At 37.9% G+C, this 21,428-nt stretch overlaps 1 protein-coding gene across 2 annotated transcripts; it reads left to right on the top strand.

Annotated features, from left to right (window-relative positions):
* The first annotated feature begins 1,004 nt into the window (after positions 1–1,004).
* Positions 1,005–21,347, top strand: LOC127451105 (protein Njmu-R1-like). Of its 2 annotated transcripts, XM_051715536.1 has the most exons (10): positions 1,005–1,332; positions 10,047–10,121; positions 10,425–10,550; positions 14,511–14,641; positions 14,910–14,965; positions 15,112–15,231; positions 16,039–16,103; positions 16,186–16,325; positions 16,427–16,530; positions 19,777–21,347. In XM_051715536.1, exons 1-10 carry the CDS (start codon positions 1,184–1,186, stop codon positions 19,993–19,995), a joined length of 1,185 nt encoding a protein of 394 aa, XP_051571496.1. In that variant the 5' UTR covers positions 1,005–1,183; the 3' UTR covers positions 19,996–21,347. The 2 variants fall into 2 exon arrangements, with proteins under 2 accessions (XP_051571496.1, XP_051571497.1); XM_051715537.1 differs by lacking the exon at positions 10,047–10,121 and having other exon boundaries at positions 1,007–1,332.
* Positions 21,348–21,428: the final 81 nt, after the last annotated feature.

Genomic DNA, 21,428 nt, shown 5'->3' with positions numbered 1-21,428 from the left:
ACTCATTTAAAACAACAACCAAAACTTCCAAACACATAGGTTATCACCAAAATAAATATGTAAGCATACATAATCAGTAAAGACAGACCAAACAGAATGTCATTTGCATTGTTTATTCTGTTGATCATATCAGATGATGTGCAATGATATCAACACACTGTATAGCAAAGCAATAGAAAAGGAACAGCTGTGTTTAAAGTAAGAAAGTTACAGAAACATTTCAAGGGTTTTTTTTTCTTTTGGTCAGAGAATGCTCTAAAACACTGTTGGGGACAAATAGTGAGCTGAACTATCTATCTTTGACAGTTGTCTCTAAGTGCTGATGTACAGCACATCTGGTGGTGGTGAGATTCTACAGTGCATGTCCATTCTGCTGGGTCTTCAGTAAGAGATCCATATAGGCACCCTCCAACAGATCTTCCTCCTTCACTCCCAGGTCCAGCATCAACTGATTAGCGATGGCCACCCCTTCCTCTCTGCTCTGATGTTCTTGCATCACCACTTCGAGCTCCATGAAATCCCCCAGGCCCTCCACAGAATCAACATGCACCCTGGTTTGTCCCACCATGTACAGCCTCCTCTCCTTCTTGACTTGCCCAACTTGCCCCAAAGCATCAGTCAGGACCTTGACAAGCCCCTGCGGATCGTTGGTAGGGGTTATAGAGTAGTTTGACAGCTTGGGTCCCTCTGTGTCCGGCCTCTCATAGAATATTAACTGACCTGTCCCATCCTGTAAGTCCCTGAGTTTCAGGCGTCCTGCAGAGACATTGAAAAACGTGTCTTGCTGGCGGATTACAGTCCCTTCTGTTCCGCTCAGCTCCTTTGCGCGCTGCGTCAGGTAACGCATGTTACGCAAAACAGCCTTTATTTCCACGTTTGATGGCATGAGTGACAGATATGTAGATATAAACAATATGTTTCAGGCGTGAAGCTGCAGCATCTACCCTTGCTGACTATTACGCGCGCTTACGTGAATGTCTACAGCGCATGCGTAGTGTCATCGTCACACTGCATGACCCATATCAACTGTCACCTAACATTTCCATGGATTTTATAGCAAAATAGGCCCACAACAGCAGTGGGTCGACATCTTTACAATAACTGAAATTGATTAGTTATCGTATAAGCACATAATCCGGAGCTGACATCAGCGTCATTAGTCTTCTGTTGGCTTTGAAGAGCGATGTTTACATCCCAGACCTCTTCCTTTCAGGAGTCCATGGACGTGGATGAAAGGGATGCAGACTTTGACAGCGAAGAAATCGCTGGATACAGCCAGAAAATACAACCAATTAACAGCTACTATGCCATATATTACTACCAGAGCACAAGGTATGGTGGTTTTCACTTGTATATAGTATCATTAAGAGATATAGCATGCTAACGCTATGCTAAGAAGGCTTGCAAGGTGTTGGGAGCTTTGCAGAACGCTGGTTGTTATTTTGGGGACATTTTGTGCCTCAGACTAAAGAATATGTGAATTCTATACATGCATTTTCGGGCATTGCTAACCTCTTGCAATTTTGTAAGTATTTTAGTGAAAATTCACGATCCAGTTTACTGTTCAGTGCCTGGCTGTATGACAGGAAAACTACGGTGCCCTTTAGAGGACGGCAAGGAAATTTATTTTTTATACTATATTTCTGTAATAGTTTACCTATGGCATTTCTAGTAAATCTATACCCACAAAATGTAGCATGGGTTTTCTACAGTAACCATATTTTAACCATGATATTCGTATGAATCCATAATAATAATAACCAAAACTATGGTAATAAAAATAATAATTATTTAGCCGAAAACAAGGTTAGTGTAGTTTTACTATAGTAACACCATAGTTATTATTATTATTTAGTTTTTAAAATCATGTTACCACACACACACACACACATATTACAGTAAAATATGGTTCCTGTGGTAAAACCATGGTAAATTTTGTGGTTTCTATGGTTTTACTACGAATTTCCATAGTTCAACTATACAGTTGAAGTCAGAAGTTTACATACACCTTTGCCAAATACATTTAAACACAGTTTTTCACAATTCCTGACATTTAATCGTAGAAAACATTCCCTGCCTTAGGTCAGTTAGGATCACTTCTTTATTTTAAGAATGTGAAATGTCAGAATAATAGTAGAGAGAATGATTTGGGTGAGGCGGTATCGCAGCATCAGGACCCGCACCAGCCGACTACATGACAGCTTCTTCCCCCAAGCAATCAGACTTTTGAACTCTTGATCTCTCACGATCAAAATACATCAGCACTGCACTTAATTAATCTTATTATCTCACACCGGACTTTCATAAATTATATTCTCTCTTAACAAAACACTGGCAACTTACTATCAGCTGACAGCCTGAATGTCAATACTGTTCAATACAACCTACTGTATTTTTTATATATACTTGTTTTTTTTATTGTATATTGTGTATTCTATATTGTGTGTATTGTATACTGTACATTATATGTTATTATTTGTATACTGTGTTGTGTGTAATTATGTGTATATTAGATTTTAAATTGTGTTGTGTACATCTGATGTTTATTGTAGATTGGTATATGTCTCATCACTGTCACGACTGCTATGTTGATCGGAACTGCACCCAAGACTTTCACACACTATTGCACTTGTGTATATGGTTGTGTGACAATAAAAGTGATTTGATTTGATTTATTTCAGCTTTTATTTCTTTCATCACATTCCCAGAGGGTAAGAAGTTTACATACACTTTGTTAATATTTTGTAGCATTGCCTTTAAATTGTTTAACTTGGGTCAAACCTTTTGGGTAGCCTTTCGCAAGCTTCTCACAATAAGTTGCTGGAATTTTAGCCCATTCCTCCAGACAGAACTGGTGTAACTGATTCAGGTTTATAGGTCTCCTTGCTCGCATATGCTTTTTCAGTGCTGCCCACAAATTTTCTATCGGACTGAGGTCAGGGCTTTGTGATGGCCACTCCAATACCTTGACTTTGTTGTCCTTAAACCATTTTGCCACAACTTTGGAGGTATGCTTGGGGTCATTGTCCATTTGGAAGACCCATTTGCGACTGAGCTTTAACTTCCGGGCTGATGTTTTGAGATGTTGCTTCAGTATATCCACAATTTTCCCTCCTCATGATGCCATCTATTTTTTGAAGTGCACCAGTCCCTCCCACAGCAAAGCACCCCCACAACATGATGCTCTCACCCCCATGCTTCACGGTTGGGATGGTGTTCTTCGGCTTGCAGGCCTCACCATTTTTTCCTCCAAACATAACAGTGGTCAATATGGCCAGACAGTTTAATTATAGTTTCATTAGAACAGAGGACATTTCTCCAAAAAGTAAGATCTTTGTCTCCATGTGCACTTGCAAACTGTAGTCTGGCTTTTTTATGGCAGTTTTGGAGCAGTGGCTTCTTCCTTGCTGAGCAGCCTTTCGGGTTATGTCAATATATAGGACTCGTTTTACTCTGGATATAGATACTTGTCTACCTATTTCCTCCAGCATCTTCACAAGGTCCTTTTCTTTTGTTCTGGAATGATTTGTACTTTTTGCACCAAACTACATTCATCTCTAAGAGACAGAATGCATCTTCTTCCTGAGCGGTATGATGGCTGCATGGTCCCATGGTGTTTATACTTGCATACTATTGTTTGTACAGATAAACGTGGTACCTTCAGGCATTTGGAAATTGCTCCCAAGGATGAACCAGACTTGTGGAGGTCCACAATTTTTTTTCTGAGGTCTTGGCTGATTTCTTTTGATTTTCCCATGATGTCAAACAAAGAGGCACTGAGTTTGAAAGTACACCTCCTATCAGAAGATAATTGGCTAATTGTCTAAAGGACATCACCTGACATCATTTTCTGGAATTTTCCAAGCTGCTTAAAGGCACAGTTAACTTAGTGTATGTAAACTTCTGACCCACTGGAATTGTGATAGTCAATTAAAAGTGAAACAATCTGTCTGTAAACAATTGTTGGAAAAATTATTCATGTCATGCACAAAGTAGATGTCCTAAACAACTTGCCAAAACTATAGTTTGCTAATATTAAAGGAGCAATATTTAACATTGACATCAAGCATTTCAAATGGGTACTGCAGTTCAAATTCAATATATTGGAGAGAGTTGTCTCCCCTGCCCCCTTCTCCCCAAACTCGAAGCTCATACGGGTTGCCAGGTTGAGGACACCCAACAGGAACGAGCAAACTGACAATGGCAAGCGACAAGCCTTACACTGTAAGTTGATCAGCTATACGTTTGCAATGTTTTTATTGTTTGCAAATTATAAACCAGCTCATGTGGATTTTTTATAACTTTGTCAATGTTAGCTAGATGTATTGCTGGCTTCCATGGCTGCAGTGTGCTGTGTTTGTTTGCCAATTTGTTTCAAATTTGGCAACCCGGGGTGTCAAAATACTATTGGAAAATGGGCAATGGGCGGGATCACACAGGCCAAAACACAAACAAAAATTCCGGCCCGGAACGGACATTTCAAAGTAGAATATACTGGCTGTAGCATTGTTATCAGAGAAGCCAGTATTTCAACTTAGCATGTTTCCTAAATCTCTGATAACATATTGTGATAATTTTGTGCTTTAGTTCATTAAATATATTACATATTGCTCCTTTAAATCTGTGGAGTGGTTAAAAAATGAGTTTTAATGACTTCAACCTAAGTGTATGTAAACTTCTGACTTCAACTGTGTGTGTATATGTATATATATGTGTGTGTGTGTATGTATATATACAGGTGCATCTCAATAAATTAGAATGTCGTGGAAAAGTTCATTTATTTCAGTAATTCAACTCAAATTGTGAAACTCGTGTATTAAATAAATTCAATGCACACAGACTGAAGTAGTTTAAGTCTTTGGTTCTTTTAATTGTGATGATTTTGGCTCACATTTAACAAAAACCCACCAATTCACTATCTCAAAAAATTAGAATACATCATAAGACCAATTAAAAAAACATTTTTAGTGAATTGTTGGCCTTCTGGAAAGTATGTTAATTTACTGTATATGTACTCAATACTTGGTAGGGGCTCATTTTGCTTTAATTACTGCCTCAATTCAGCGTGGCATGGAGGTGATCAGTTTGTGGCACTGCTGAGGTGGTAAGGAAGCCCAGGTTTCTTTGACAGTGGCCTTCAGCTCATCTGCATTTTTTGGTCTCTTGTTTCTCATTTTCCTCTTGACAATACCCCATAGATTCTCTATGGGGTTCAGGTCTGGTGAGTTTGCTGGCCAGTCAAGCACACCAACACCATGGTCATTTAACCAACTTTTGGTGCTTTTGGCAGTGTGGGCAGGTGCCAAATCCTGCTGGAAAATGAAATCAGCATCTTTAAAAAGCTGGTCAGCAGAAGGAAGCCTGAAGTGCTCCAAAATTTCTTGGTAAACGGGTGCAGTGACTTTGGTTTTCAAAAAACACAATGGACCAACACCAGCAGATGACATTGCACCCCAAATCATCACAGACTGTGGAAACTTAACACTGGACTTCAAGCAACTTGGGCTATGAGCTTCTCCACCCTTCCTCCAGACTCTAGGACCTTGGTTTCCAAATGAAATACAAAACTTGCTCTCATCTGAAAAGAGGACTTTGGAACACTGGGCAACAGTCCAGTTCTTCTTCTCCTTAGCCCAGGTAAGATGCCTCTGACGTTGTCTGTGGTTCAGGAGTGGCTTAACAAGAGGAATACGACAACTGTAGCCAAATTCCTTGACATGTCTGTGTGTGGTGGCTCTTGATGCCTTGACCCCAGCCTCAGTCCATTCCTTGTGAAGTTCACCCAAATTCTTGAATCGATTTTGCTTGACAATCATAAGGCTGCGGTTCTCTCGGTTGGTTGTGCATCTTTTTCTTCCACACTTTTTCCTTCCACTCAACTTTTTGTTAACATGCTTGGATACAGCACTCTGTGAACAGCCAGCTTCTTTGGCAATGAATGTTTGTGGCTTACCCTCCTTGTGAAGGGTGTCGATGATTGTCTTCTGGACAACTGTCAGATCAGCAGTCTTCCCCATGATTGTGTAGCCTAGTGAACCAAACTGAGAGACCATTTTGAAGGCTCAGGAAACCTTTGCAGGTGTTTTGAGTTGATTAGCTGATTGGCATGTCACCATATTCTAATTTGTTGAGATAGTGAATTGGTGGGTTTTTGTTAAATGTGAGCCAAAATCATCACAATTAAAAGAACCAAAGACTTAAACTACTTCAGTCTGTGTGCATTGAATTTATTTAATACACAAGTTTCACAATTTGAGTTGAATTACTGAAATAAATGAACTTTTCCACGACATTCTAATTTATTGAGATGCACCTGTATATATATATATATATATATATATATATATATATATATATATATATATATATATATATATATATTTCTAAATGAGTCGCTTACATGTTCGCGTCTTTTTAAAGATGTCATTCCATAGGTGTTCCTTGTGCGAGAGGCACATCCCACCATCAGGTCAGCATGATTGCTGCATTCTCTGTCTGGACCGCGTCCATGCAGAGTCAGCTCTCATGGAGACAGACTGCCCTCACTGTGAGGGCATGCGTCTCAAGACGCTGCGCACGTGAATTGCCCTCATTCTGAGGAACGATTCAGCCTCATGCGCTCTCCCACCTGTCTCTTCTGTGACACCCGAGGGATCACACGAGGAGGCATGGCGGGGCCACAAAATTAAGCAGGATGAATTTGAGGTGGACCTTGTGCCGGCACATGCCCGCGAGCCCCTCAATCTCCATGCAATGTGTCTATGCCTATACATTATGTGCGTGACGAGCTCTGGCCCTCTGCATGAGCGCACGGCCTCGTCTCGTTCGGCGGTCCTGACACTGGGGATGATGACAATGTCATGTCTCTCGCTGCATCAGGTGAGTGATCATTTGATGATGCTACCACCCCTCCCCCCAGCGAGGGCAAGGAGCATGTACACGCCACTGACAAGGAGTTGCTTCACATCCTTTCAGGGGTGATTGAAGAGCTCGATATCGAGTGGTATTCTCCAGAACCTACACAGTATTGCCTTGATGAATGGTTTCTGCAGTCCAGATGCTGTCTAGCGACCACGTCTCGTAGATCTGCCCCGTTCTTCCCTGAAGTTCATAACGAACTGTCAAAATCCTGGCACGCACGCTATTCAGCTCACCCGCGCAGCGATTACATCCTCTCCAATGTGGATCATGGGGAAGAATACGGTTAAAGATTGTAAAAAGAGTACAGCGTGCGCACGAGACGCTCATGCTTTTTCAATAAAGGTCTTTCCCACTTCAAAGCCCACATATTTTGCACAACCGCCTCCCAATGGTGAGCGGCGCATTATATCTTGTAATGAATTACAAAGATTGAAAAAAGATTACAGCGCTCGTTGCACATGCACGAGACGCTCACACTTTTCAATAAAGGGCTTTCCCACTTCAAAGCCTCACATTATGCGCAGCCGTTTCCCAATGGTGAGCGGTGCATTATATCATACTATGAACATACCAAATTGCCCTCTGTCCCGTTACGCGGACATGTGGCGAGCTCTTACTGGCATTCCAACTGGGTTTATGTGGCCACTATAGGCAAGCATGATTTAATCATAAAGTTCCTTCGGCTACAGTCCCGACTTGGGACCTAACTTTGGTCCTAAAAGTGCTCTCTGGGCCCCCCTTTGAGCCTCTGGGCTCTGTTGATTTGTGCATGCTAACCATTAAGACTGCACTACTGCTGGCTCTGGCCTCAGTAAAACGGGTCGGTGACTTACATGCACTATCAATTGACAATTCATGTCTGGAGTTGGTCCTGGTCTTTCAAAAGCCACCGTCAAACCCAGAAAAGGCTATGTGCCTAAGGTTCTAACCACGCCCTTCAGAGCGCATTTGGTTCACCTTCAAGCTTTCTTCCCTCCTCCATTTATTCCGGGTGAGGAACAATCCTTGCATTTGTTATGCTCTGTGCAGGCGTTACACGCATACGTTGAACGCACCCACAATTTCAGACTGTCTGATCAGCTCTTTGTGTGCTACGGAGGACACGTGAAAGGAATGTCCGTCTCCAAGCACAGACTTTCTCACTGGAACGTTGATGCAATTGCCCTGGCTTACGAGTCGCAAGGTAAGATCTGCCCAATTGGTGTTAAAGCACACTCAGCTAGAGGCATGGCCACCTCATGGGCATGGATGAACAGTGTGTCTTTACAAGACATATGTTTTGCAGCAGGATAGTCTTCTCAAAACACATTTGCAAGGTTTTACAACCTAGACTTAACGTCTCTCTCTTCACAAGTCCTCTGTTTAGAGTACTTGCTATTTCATTTGCCAAACATATACTTATGCCCCTCCCCTTAATTACGGGCTTCCCATCATTTTACACAACCGCCTGCATCAGGCCGTTGTAATTTACCATAAAGTCACAAGCACTTTCATTATAAATAAACTCCCTTCCTGACTGAGTTCGTGAAGTGAATTCATACCATATGACTATAGTTCATATATTAATTCTGAGTGCTCCCCTCCTAGCCCAACATGAGTGTCACTCACTTGCAGCATACTCATGTCGGTCGCTGTCCCGCAGGACTGCGGTATCATGTTTCCTCTCTGGAAGGTTATGTCGTGTAGTGCAGCGTGATGGGATTCTGTTCCCCATATGCATTAGCACACAATGTCAAGTGTACTGAGTTGTAAGGGAACGTCTTGGTTACGTGTGTAACCTCTGTTCCCTGAGAGGAAGGGAACGAGACATTGTGAACGCTGGCCGCACTGCAAGACTCAGTCAGAAAATTCTGAGAAATGGTGTTTTTGCACCTGCTTGTATAGCAGACAGCTTCACATCTAAAAAGGTGGGCCTCAAACACCATAACCAATATTAGAATATTGCCGTTATTGTAGAAAGGTTTCAACTAGGTTGTGTGGAAGGACAACTCCCATATGCGTTAGCATGCAATGTCTCGTTCCCTTCATCTCAGGGAACTGAGGTTACGTACGTTATTACAGTCATGGTTACTGCAGTTTTACTATAGTGAAACCATGGTTAATTTAGATTATATATATATATATATATAATTATAATTTTTTGTAAAAACTAAGGTTTTAAACACCATGGTATTTGTACCACAAATTAACCATGCTACTATGGTAAAACTGTACTTTTAAAACTTTTCTGTTTCCATAGTTTTACTTTCCCTGTTTTATTACTGTGGTTTTAATGTTTATATCATGGTTGAAATATGGATCCTGTGGTAAAACCAGGATACATTTTGTGGTTTCTATGGTTTTATTACAAATTCCATAGTTCAACTATAGTTACTGTTATAAAATCATGGTAAATTAATTTTCATAAAGGATGGTTAAAGCTATTGTGAGGGAACAAAAAACTTAGTAACACTTTACAATAAGGTTCCATTCTTAGTTAATGCATTAGATATCATAAACTAACAATGAACAATATATTTTTAACAGCGTTTATTAATCTTTGTTAATGTTAGTTAATACAAATACAATTGTTATTTGTTACGTCATGTTAGTTCATAGTGCATTAACTAATGTTAACATATACAGCTTTTGATTTTAAAAATGATTACTGTGTGTTGAAATTAACATTAACCCAGATTAATTAATTGTTTATTGTTAGTTCATGTAACTAATTTTGTTAACTAATGTTAACAAATGGAACCTTATTGTAAAGTGTTTCCCAAAACTTATTGTCAGTGCAAACTATTGCGGGGAAACTATTTTAGAAAATAAATTCCCTCCCTGTCCTCTAAGGGGCTCCGTAGAAAACAAATATCTTGCAGTTGCAAAAAGCCCATCCTAGTCTATTAGTTTGATGAATTAGTAGCTTTGTTTTTGTTATTATGGTATAAATCAATTCTGTGTTGATTTGATATTCTTTTCCCTCTGATAAATCCATGAGTGTATGAACACAGTGTAATCTTTATAATGCATAGCATACTTGGAAAGCATCATAAATGACCATCTAGGCCAGTGAGAACCCCATTAGACGATTTTTGCTATATGAACACTCATTAAAATATTAAACGCATTATTAAACAACCCAGATCTGAGGCTTCTGGAGAGAGTGTGGCCTGGAGCCAGAGGAGATCAGACTCAACTACAAGTCAGGATGACTTTAGGTAAAGAGTGTCCTTCATCTCTCAGTCATCTCAGTCCTGTGACATTCGGTGTTGTGATTTGCTCTGCGCACTGAGGAAAAATCATGGCTTCAATCAAATATCTAGCTTTGGCTTTTCATCCTGTGGACTTGTTCGTGTCATCCATTTCCACTGAGCTGAACTCTGTCTTATATAAACCTCTGTTAGGTGCTGCTGCTGCTCATTGCTTCATTAACTATTATCTGTCTGCTTGCTCACTTTATCCTTGCGTGTTAGTATCATAACTGATTTGTTTTGTAACATATATATTTTCCACTCTTAAAGTCTCACACTATTGGACACCAGTTTACCACCAGAGGCAGAGCTACAACTGCAAAGCTACATCTCCCGCAGGTTGAGCAAGGGTGCTCTGCTTGGTGGTATGGGAAACATTGCCACTGTGGAACTAAGGTAGCCCTTTACCCTTTTCAGAGTAGTGACACTCAAATACATTTGCATCACTCTTTGTTTATTTTATTATCCTTCAGCCCAAATCCGACACTGGTTTGGACTAAAGATCAAAACCTAAACCTTTGTTGTGTTCTCATTGTATTCCCAATTAGGCATAGTTTAATATCACAGACTATTGTGATAATATTAGGAATGCACCGATGTATTGGCTGCCGATATTATCGATATTTATCGGCCAATTATTGATCAAATTAAAACCATCGGCATATCGCTAATAAGCATGAAAACCAAGGGCGTTGGTTTGGTTTGAAAGTTGGTAGGGACATAAAGCAAGAATATTAAAAATGTTGGTATTAGGAAAATGCGAGAAAGTCAGTCTGGTAATACAGGCAAAGTAACATTTTACCTTATATGACAAGTCTCCTTTCTTTCAGAATTTCTCTGCCCCACCATATTAAATATTATTAATTTCTAAAGAAATAAACAAATTAAGAGCTGACCACTGCACGGTTAGGAGGGAAAAATGTGATATGCGATAAACTTGGAAAATATGCAGCGATATGCAGTGCGATAAACCTAAGGTTAATGTGTAAAAATCAAATGTTATCTTTTTTCAAGAAGATTTACCAAGAGAAAATAATATCAAAGGGACATAAAGTGACATTGTGTAAAATGTATTATCCAACATAAAAAAATGGAAATCTTAACAAAGAGTGGGCTAAATTAACAATTTACATGTGCAAAATGACATCACAAGATGAACAAATTATGGGGAGAATGGAACAGACATTCCCCCACTTTCTGCTTTCCAACTCTCCTAACTCCAACAGAATCTTTTCTCATATTGTTTATTTATATGTTCTTAAATTTTTATTTGAAAAAGTAGGCCTCCTGAACAAAGTAGGCTTAAGGGTTAGCCAACAATTATTGACTTTTTTTTTTATCACAAATGCCTTATTTTATTGACAAGAAATTATTTTATAATCCCGATGCTCTTCTCCAATTTGCAAAATAAAACATTTATTGGGAGTTAAACTAGGGATGCACCGATTCCAATTTTTCTCTTCTGATCCGATTCCGATATCTGAAATCTCTGTATCAGCCGATACCGATCTGATTCCAGTGTTGTTTTTTCATAATCAGTTTAGAATATCTATACCTGAGTGATGCTAATTTTATGTGAAGAAACACAAACCTTTAACTACACATTATTTCAATATAAATGTACAAACTTTTAAGAAAAACTTTATTGATAACTAGTCTACTGGATAATGTAGCAGCAAAATTAACAGTAATTCCAGTCTAAGTGTTCAGTAGAAAAGAAGGCAGTTTTTATTTATTTATTTTTTTTGGCAAAAAACATTCAACTTGTATCTGGACTTTAAAGGATTCAGATCTCTTTTTTGTTCAATTTCGTTGGAAGATATCAGCTCACTTTTCATTCACAGTAATTTTTTTGACATTATTTGTTGTAAACAAATAATGATAATAATACATTATTATTGTTATAATTTCTAAACAAATAATGATAATAATACATTATTATTATTATAATTTCTAAACAAATAATAATAAAAATAATACATTATTATTATTATTGACTTTTAGAATTTTAAATACAATTGTAATATATCTCAATCGTGCACCTTTAACTTTAAAACCCTCAGGCTTTTATTTTGACATTCTAAACTCACCCGGAAGTCCTGTATGTGTCTGTTTGTAGGCAAGTTCACATTAGTTTAATTTGCTTCTTATTCAAATTCTGGTAAAATGCACCTCCAGCGCCGTTCTAAATGCATATTATAAGTGAACGAACTATTGAGCATCTACATCTGAGGTGTTGTTTGTGAGTAGCGCTCAAATGTTGCGCAACGCGTGAAGGCTAAAAATAGGCGCGATTGTGTATGTAAACAGAGCAGCGCCATTCGCTGACGTGCTGCACGTGCATATTATATATTTACTTACTAAACACAGCCTTTTGTGATTCACAAGATTCAAGTGGCTTTGAATAAAATGCACGAGTCATATGAACTACTTCAGTGGTGTTTTTATGGTTCTTTTATGTAATTTTTGGAGCTTGACAGGAACGAACATGACTAACACACAGTATTGGATTTGGATCGGGCTCCTCGGACCGATAAAGCTGCGTTCACACTGCCAGCGACACGCAGTGACAAAATGACCTCTCATTCATTTTCAATGAGAGCCGGCGACTTCCGGCGACACGAGCGACGGCGACCGTTGGCGACCGGATGTGGGCTTGTCCAGCGACGCGACAAAGTTGAGAAATGTTTAACTTTATGCAAATGAAGAGAAACTTTCGGGAGCGACAGCCAATACGAGAGAAGATGATAGAGCTCACGTGATCCTTCTCTCTCTCAGCTCCTGCAATGACGGAAAGATGGAGAAAATGCTAATTCTTGCTGTTAGAAATTTACCAGTGTTATATGATATGTCTCTGCCCAGGTACAGGGACATATTTAAGAAAAATGATGCGTGGAAAGGTGTATCTGAGATCACGGGGATTCCAAGTAGGTTTAAATCATCAAATAGCCTGTAAAATTAACTATTAAATAATTTGTTTTGAAAATGTGTTACATGTATGACAGCAAACAAAACCATATAAATGATCAGATATAGTGAATAAATGTACCATATTAATAACCTTAGTAATATTTTAATAATAATATTAATTGTAAAGAAACAGTGCTGTTTAGACTCTCCATACCCACCACTAGCAACCTAACCGCCAGCCACTGGCGACATGCAGCAACAAAGTAGCTGGCAGTGTGAACGCAGCTTAACCGATCCATCTAAAAACGTCAGTATCGGATCGGTGCATCCCTAAGTTATACCAGGATCTTAAAATCCTGCACCCCATCATTAATATCATAAAATCCTCACCTGACACAATTGTTAAATTTTTAAGGTGTCTTCCTCAAGAGGGTGCTTGCCGGGCCAAAAAGCAGAATCGTCCAATGGGCTGCAATTAAAACTCAATGACATTTGTGACTTTTTGACAGGAAACATTTTGTACATGAAAAGTCTGCTTGTTTAAATCTACTAATTTCAAGGATTGGACATAAAATACCAATGGAAATCCGGCGTCATAATCTCAAGAAAATGATTTTTAAAAATCTTACAAATTACTTTGATTGGTGCATCCTGAACAGCACTGAGAAAAGGAACAGGTGTCACGTGACAACACCATTTATGCTGCTTTTTGAAGAGGTAGGACAATAATGGGCACATTAATAATTATACTAGGGTCATTTAATAGTTGTTAAAATAAAAATAAGAACAGTATAAATTTAAAGAATTTTCTGTGTGGTAAAATTGTCCAAATGTTGGTTGGGACATTTCCAATTTTCTGAAAGTTGAAATGTCCCTATCATTCCTACCTGAAATTACGCCTATAATTAAAACACAGATATAAAAACCTGGTGGTTTATTTATAATTAATTTGTAACCCACTTTGTAAAAACTCTGTGAATTCAAATGCACAATTCAGAAATAATTAAAGTCACAATGTGTAGAAGGGTGGGCACTCCTAACAACATGTAATTTTTATTCTTTCTCATTCTCACATTAATGTGGAACAAACAGCATAAACGGATGTGACCGTTAGATCTTACCTATACTTAATAGGCTACATCATGAGGGAAACCATCCAAAACGCTTTGAAAGCAGCAGACTTTGAGTTCTGAGATATCGGAAACTATATGTATTGGAAATTATTTATTGTTATAAAAATATTTTGTACCTCTTTATAAATTTTAAGCAGTTCTAATTAAAACATTGATCTGATGACAAAATAATATAAGTGGCAAAATATCGGAATCGGCCTATAGGTTTTTGTTAAAATCAGTATCGGCCAAAGATTTCCCTAGATAATATCATCAATATTATCATTGTTTTTAGTCACTTTTATGGTCAATTCACTGTTTTTGTGTGTTCAAGCATTCCTGAGCAAGCGGTGGGCTGTTACTGCTGTCTGCTGGAACAGGAGAACTCTCCTGAACAGCCTGAGACTGATGGGAACGGCTGGGTGGTGTGTCTTCTTGGAGAATCAGAAAAGGGCCTGAATCTATATCCTTAAATCAGAAATGGCTGGCCATTAAACTGTTGGAAATTGTACAAATGCATTCAAACAAGTCAGCATATCTGCAACAACTACAACATTAAGGAATAAAGTGATACTGAAATACGACTCTACAAGAGTAATACAAGAAACAAGAGTTTTATAGTTTTGCCATGGTCTTTAAACAGGTTAGACTAGCTTTACCACTGCATTATTATTAAGATTTATAATAATAATTAAAAAAATATATATTTGTTTTTCCTTAACCCTACAAACATTCAGAATTGAGCTGGACAAGTATGTCCAGGGTCTGCAGGGTAGTTTGAACCAAGAGGTGAGAAAATGTTTGAGACAATGTACATACAAATAACACACTGTGACTTAAATCCAGTTACGTATCTCAGTCAATATTTACTAGCACACTGCCTCTGAATATTGGATTTCTATGAGCTGACACTATTTGATAACCCCTGTTTACAGATGCAGAATTTGGAGATGGATGTCAGGCCCTACCTGAAGCGCTGGTATGAAGAATCAGTTATGCATATTCACAGAGTGGTTCAGCTGTTGCAGGCGAAAGTTGGGTACCTTCTACATGCTGTAAGAAACCACTGTTGTCTATACCATATGAATTCTATAAAGTCACATCTAAAAAAAAAGAGAATAGAGACTCAAAGGTAACACTTTACAATAAGGTTCCATTTGTTAACATTAGTTAATGCATTAGCTATCATGAACTAACAATGTTAGCTAGTTAGTTAAAAATACTGTACAATTGTTCATTGTTAGTTCATGTTAGTCATTATGCATTAACTAATGTTAACATATAATTTTGATTTAAAAAATGTATTAGTATATTTTGAAATCAACATTGACAAAGATTAATTAATGATGTAAAAGTTGTTCATTGTTAGTTCAACTAATGTTGTTAAGTGTAAAGTGTTACCGATGCAAATTATGCTGTGTGGTCAATGGAGTACAAGGTTAGTGAACCTTCTCCCCAGAGGTTTTTCATAATCACATTCTAATGCATTTAAATGGATAGTTCACTCAAAAATGAATATTATGTCATTTACTCAGGCTAATGTTGTTCCAAACCCAAATGAGCAGAACTCAAAAAGAGATGGTAGGCAGAATGACTGCCTAAGTCACTATTCACTTTAATCATATGGAATAAATGTTGCAATGAAAGTGAATGGTGACTATGGACGTCATTCTGCCTAACATCTCCTTTTGTGTTTCATGGAAGAAAGCTATACGGATTTGGAACCACATGAAAGTGAGTGAATGATGACAGTATTTTCATTTTTGGGTGAATTATCCCTTTAACTGTGGATGGCCAGCCAGTTTTGTAAGCATGCTAAATTAGTCTAGCCTAAGTATGGATTACTGAGTTCTCTGCTGCAGGCTTTGAGTCACAAAATTGTAGAAGTCACAGGGGCAGATGAGAAGACAAAAGCAGATGTAGCTAGGTAAGCAAACAGGATTTTCTCCTCATAATCCAGTATAAACACTGACATCCATTGCAATTATGATGGCCGTTGTCTCTTTTAGATTTATCAAAGCAGCAGGCCTCCAGGGTCTAGTCCAGGAAGACACTGCCACAGCATCTCTGTGTATGGCCATCTCAGAGGACTCGCACACTAATCTGATCATCAACTGCTCCACCAGTCCACCCACACTTACCAATGCAGGTCAGGATCATTACCTCACCCACTAAATCCACAGTCCTTCTTCCTTTATTAATATATTATTTTGATAATGTTGTGTTGAAGTGGTATTTTGACTTCTACAGTCAGTAACCGGTTCTGTGATGACTGGATCCAGGCCTTCCTCAATGCTGCTGAGCGCTTTAACCCTTTCCTCCTCCGTCAGATCCTGGAGAACTTTAAACTGAAGGTGAGTGGGTTTTTGATATCCATATAATACATGATACAATTGAATGGTATCCCATTCTCTGCAGTTGGTTCCCAGATCTGACATTTAGCACTTGTATTTTGTCACTGGTAACCCTCTGCAATCTGTTTAACCCTGCTATTGCATTTGGGTCATTTTGACCCAGGAGAGGTAGATAACACTTTTTAAAAACCACAACTTTTTAGTACGGGATAGGGTTGCACGGTATACCGGTACCAACGAAATATCACGATACCAAAAAATGTAAAATGGTACGATATCATCTTGTTGTTAATTTCGGTACCATATTAAAGTATGCTGCCAATAGCAAAATGTAATGTAATGTGAGAGTTTTGAGATGAAATCAAAGACCATTTGAAAATAATAATAAAAAAGCCTCTATATGGACAAGTGTGATCATTAAACAGCAGAAGGATGTCATTTAATGAAATAATATAGTCACAAGCACTGCTCGCCACAGTATGAATAAGAGACGCCTCTCTGCCCTGTCATCTACTTCACACACAGGCATGCACACGAACACACACACAAACGTAACACACACTACTAATGCTTGATTTTCATGCAGTGTGTCCAATAGTATCCATCTGCAGAGCCACAGATCAGTGTTGAGTGTACTGTATAAACGGCTGTGAACTCTCAAATGAACTCTTTCTCAGTTGCAGCTCAGAGATTTCAGGTCGTGAGTCGCAGGAAGCTTGATATAACGAACTCTTCGCAAACAGGAAGAACTTCAAAGATCTTTCAAAATAAAAGTCCTGCTGAAATGTGAGCTCTGTTCAACTGGATTTGTGAAATTGAAGACATTACGACAGACAAATATCACTACTGTATAAAAGTGTAATATTCAAAGCAGTCACAATAATACTCATAATAACAATAATATAATATTATTAGTATTATTATCTGTAAGCAATATCACAAAAGCAAGTGTACTGAATATCAGCATGTTGTGATTGAGCCATGGCAGCCTTTCGCCTCAGGTAATCAGATTTTTTTCATTTAATGTTTTCATTAATACTGTAAAGCTTTGTTGTGCATCTTTTTTCTTTTTTTTCTTTTTTACCAAACATAATATCTATCTAGCTATCTATAGATAGATATATCTGGCTGCCAAAGGTTTGGAATAATGTACAGATTTGCTCTTATGGAAAGAAATTGGTACTTTTATTCACCAAAGTGGCATTCAGCTGATCACAATGTATAGTCAGGACATTAATAACGTGAAAAACTACTATTACAATTTGAAAAAATGTTCAGAACTTCTTAAACTACTTCAAAAAGTTCTCATCACAAAATCCCCCACGTGCAGCAATGACAGCTTTGCAGATCCTTGGCATTCTAGCTGTCAGTTTGTCCAGATACTCGGCTGACATTTCACCCCACGCTTCCTGTAGCACTTGCCATAGATGTGGCTGTCTTGTTGGGCACTTCTCATGCACCTTACAGTCTAGCTGATCCCACAAAAGCTCAATGGGATTAAGATCCATAACACTCTTTTCCAGTTATCTGTAGTCCAATGTCTGTGTTTCTTTGCCCACTCTAACCTTTTCTTTTTGTTTTTCTGTTTCAAAAGTATCTTTTTCTTTGCAATTCTTCCCATAAGGCCTGCACCCCTGAGTCTTCTCTTTACTGTTGTACATTAAACTGGTGTTGTGCGGGTAGAATTCAATGAAGCTGTCAGCTGAGGACATGTGAGGCATCTATTTCTCAAACTGGACACTCTGATGTACTTATCCTCTTGTTTAGTTGTACATCTGGCCTTCCACATCTCTTTCTATCCTTGTTAGAGCCAGTTGTCCTTTGTCTTTGAAGACTGTAGTGTACACCTTTGTATGAAATGTTCTGTTTTTTTTGACAATTTCAAGCATTGTATAGCCTTTATTCCTCAAAACAATAATTGACTGATGAGTTTCTAGAGAAAACTGTTTCTTTTTTGCCATTTTGGTCTTAATAATGACCTTAAGACCTGCCAGTCTATTGCATACAGTTGCAAACACAAAGACAATGTTAAGCTTAATTTAACGAACCAAATAGCTTTCAACTGTGCTTTATATAATGGCAAGTGATTTTCTAGTACCAAATTAGCAATTTAGCATGATTACTCAAGGATAAGGTGTTGGAGTGATGGCTGCTGGAAATGGGGCTGGTCTAGATTTGATCGAAAATGACTTTTTTCAAATAGTGATGGTGCTTTTTTTTACATCAGTAATGTCCTAACTATACTTTGTGATCAGTTGAATGCCACTTTGGTGAATTCAAGTACCAATTTCCTTCTGAAACAGCAAAATATGTGCATTATTCCAAACAAAAAGTTTGGAATAATGTACATATTTTGCTGTCCTGTCCTTACTCAATTTTGAGTAAGGACAATTGTGGTCAATTTTGAACCGGGCATCAATTGTGGCTTTACACATGATATTATGTAGATTTTTTTTTGTATATCTATGAATTCTCTTTCCCATACTCTCTCACACACTTTTTTTGTCTCTCACTGCTTCTTGTTTACAAACATATACACACAGACACTCACATTCCTGTACAAAACAGACATGACAGATGGAACAAACATAACAAACATGTCTTCACATGTATCACACTGGTTTCACTGTAGTTAATATATATTTAAAAATGTCAAAGAATTTCTACATTTTATTATTTAAAAAAAAATAATATTATGTTTAATTATTATGGTCTAAATCAAGTTGTAAAACTGCTAACATTATAACTAATATGTGAAATTATCCATCAGGAAATTAATTTAAAGCAAAGAAGCACAACAGTTGACACCACCAGATCTGCCAAGCCAGAATGATTTTTTGGAGCAAATCATATATCTTATCTTTATAGTACCCCGCCTGGTGTAATTCAGGGTTCCCAAACTTCCCATAGACATGGAAAGCCTGGATAAATTAGGACAATTTAAAAAAATTATTTCCAGGCCTGGAAAAGTCTTGGAACTTTCTAAAGTAAATTTACATATTTGTAGTTATAGTATGCTCAGCTCTGAAATAATTTCATTGGATAGAAATTGCGCTTTGTGACTACAACCTCTATAAAATAATTTTTAAAAATTCATATAATCGCAAAAGATGTGGAAACCCTCTTAAGATTGATCACATTCAGAAATGGCAAATAATGTGAACTGACCTGTTGCACCTAACTGCAACCTGAACTCAGTGGCATCATTTCAGTAGTCTTCAACATGCACTCTCTCTCTCCATGCAGGCCATTCAGGACATGAACAACCTGAAACGCTTCATTCGTCAGGCAGAGATGAGCCACTATGCTCTGTTCCGCTGCTGTCTGTTCCTGCAGAGCTGCGGAAATGGAGACGTTCTGCTGCAGAATGCACGTGCTGAGCACAGCAGCCTTCCCGAGGCCTGCGGAATCATTAAAGTTCTGGAAGAGTTCCTCGGTGAGCAGGCGCAGGCCACACTGTACTGACACCTCTCTGTCCGCACAGGGCCGCAAGGTTTCATACACTCACCTGTCCGAGAACCAGCTTTTCAGTTCCTGGCCTTGAGGGCTGCCTTCCTGCAGAGTTCAGTTCCAGCCCTGCTCTTACACACCTGCTGTAATTTTCAAGTAATGCTAAAGATTTTGATCAGCTTGTTCAGGTGTGTTTGATGATTAGGGTTGGAGCAAAACTCTGCGTTAATGGTTGCCCTGCAGGACCGGATTTCAATAAATCTGTTTTAAGCAGTTGCCCCTGAATTGCAAGCCCTCTTAACCATAGCAGTTTGGTCATAGATTTGCATTTTGGGCAAGTTCAACAAACTTGAATCGAAAACACTAAGTTTAGTCCATCTTTGTTTGTGTTGTTGAGGTTCAACATCAAAGATCAAAAACTAATTTTCTGTGATATGCTGCTGTACGTCGATTTGGGTACTTTAACTGATAATAAAATTATGAATAATTATCAACCAAACAGATTCAATACAATGGACCAACTGAAAATACTACATGCTCCAGCTTTATTTAAATAATTGTTCTTGGTTTTACATATATATATATATATATATATATATATATATATATATATATATATATATATATATATATACTATAATGTTTATATGTAACACCTGATTCTAGTATGTAGTCTCAGCTGTGTCATAGCGGATGTCTTACGCATCATTTGAAGATGTGCGATGTTAAACCAAGTGTTAAGCAGACAGTCCTGTACATTAATGGTTTGTAACGCTGAAGAAGGAAGCTAATCATTTAATCATGAAGCTCAGCACAAGCCAGTAGCATGATAGCTTTTTTACACTCTGACAAAAACAACAGATTCCAGTGGAAATTACACTTACCTTTTGTAAGTCTTTTTTTTTTTTTTTTTTTTGTCTAATATTTGAGTACTTTTTGACTTTTGTATTTAGGTCTATGATTTAGGTCTTTTTTGAGAATTTGTGACTTCATAATTAATTCCTTTCATATTTCTCCTTAATGGCTATCTCATAATGTTTCTTACCAAAGACAGACAAGACCTTAAAATCTTTAATCTTGTTAATATAAAATTAAACTTATTACAGAAATTAGATGTAAATGTTATTAACACAAAGAAATTAAGTATAATTCTGTATATAGTAAAAAAAAAAAAAAAAAAAATCAACTGTTTGTGTATATATTGATTATGTTGTAAAACATGTTAATTTGTTTAATTATATTAGAATTGTGCAGCTCCTGAAATTCCTCTCTTGTTCAGATTTGGCATGACTGTACTGTAATTTGTGCCAGCAACATTTAATTCTGTCAGAACTTCAAAGAATTAAAGCAGTGTAAAAAAAACTCTGGATTGAGTCTCACTGTATTTTGTTCAGAGAAATTTCAGAGAATTCAGAGAATGTTTAAAATCACAAGTTTAAGTTCTCAAG

This window comes from Myxocyprinus asiaticus, chromosome 14 (genome assembly GCF_019703515.2).
Source record: "Myxocyprinus asiaticus isolate MX2 ecotype Aquarium Trade chromosome 14, UBuf_Myxa_2, whole genome shotgun sequence".
Classification (NCBI taxonomy): Eukaryota; Metazoa; Chordata; class Actinopteri; order Cypriniformes; family Catostomidae; genus Myxocyprinus; species Myxocyprinus asiaticus.
Note: the sequence above shows the minus strand (reverse complement) of the source record. Positions and strands in the feature narration are given on the sequence as shown.

What these genes read in the sequence shown, in the direction of transcription:
- LOC127451105 (XM_051715536.1), top strand. Translation starts at nt 1,184, where the DNA reads ATGTTTACATCCCAGACCTCTTCCTTTCAGGAGTCCATGGACGTGGAT. An exon ending in AGAAAAGGGCCTGAATCTAT is followed by an intron (nt 14,642 to 14,909) that starts ATCCTTAAATCA and finishes CCCTACAAACAT; the next exon opens with TCAGAATTGAGCTGGACAAG. An exon ending in ACAAAAGCAGATGTAGCTAG is followed by an intron (nt 16,104 to 16,185) that starts GTAAGCAAACAG and finishes TGTCTCTTTTAG; the next exon opens with ATTTATCAAAGCAGCAGGCC.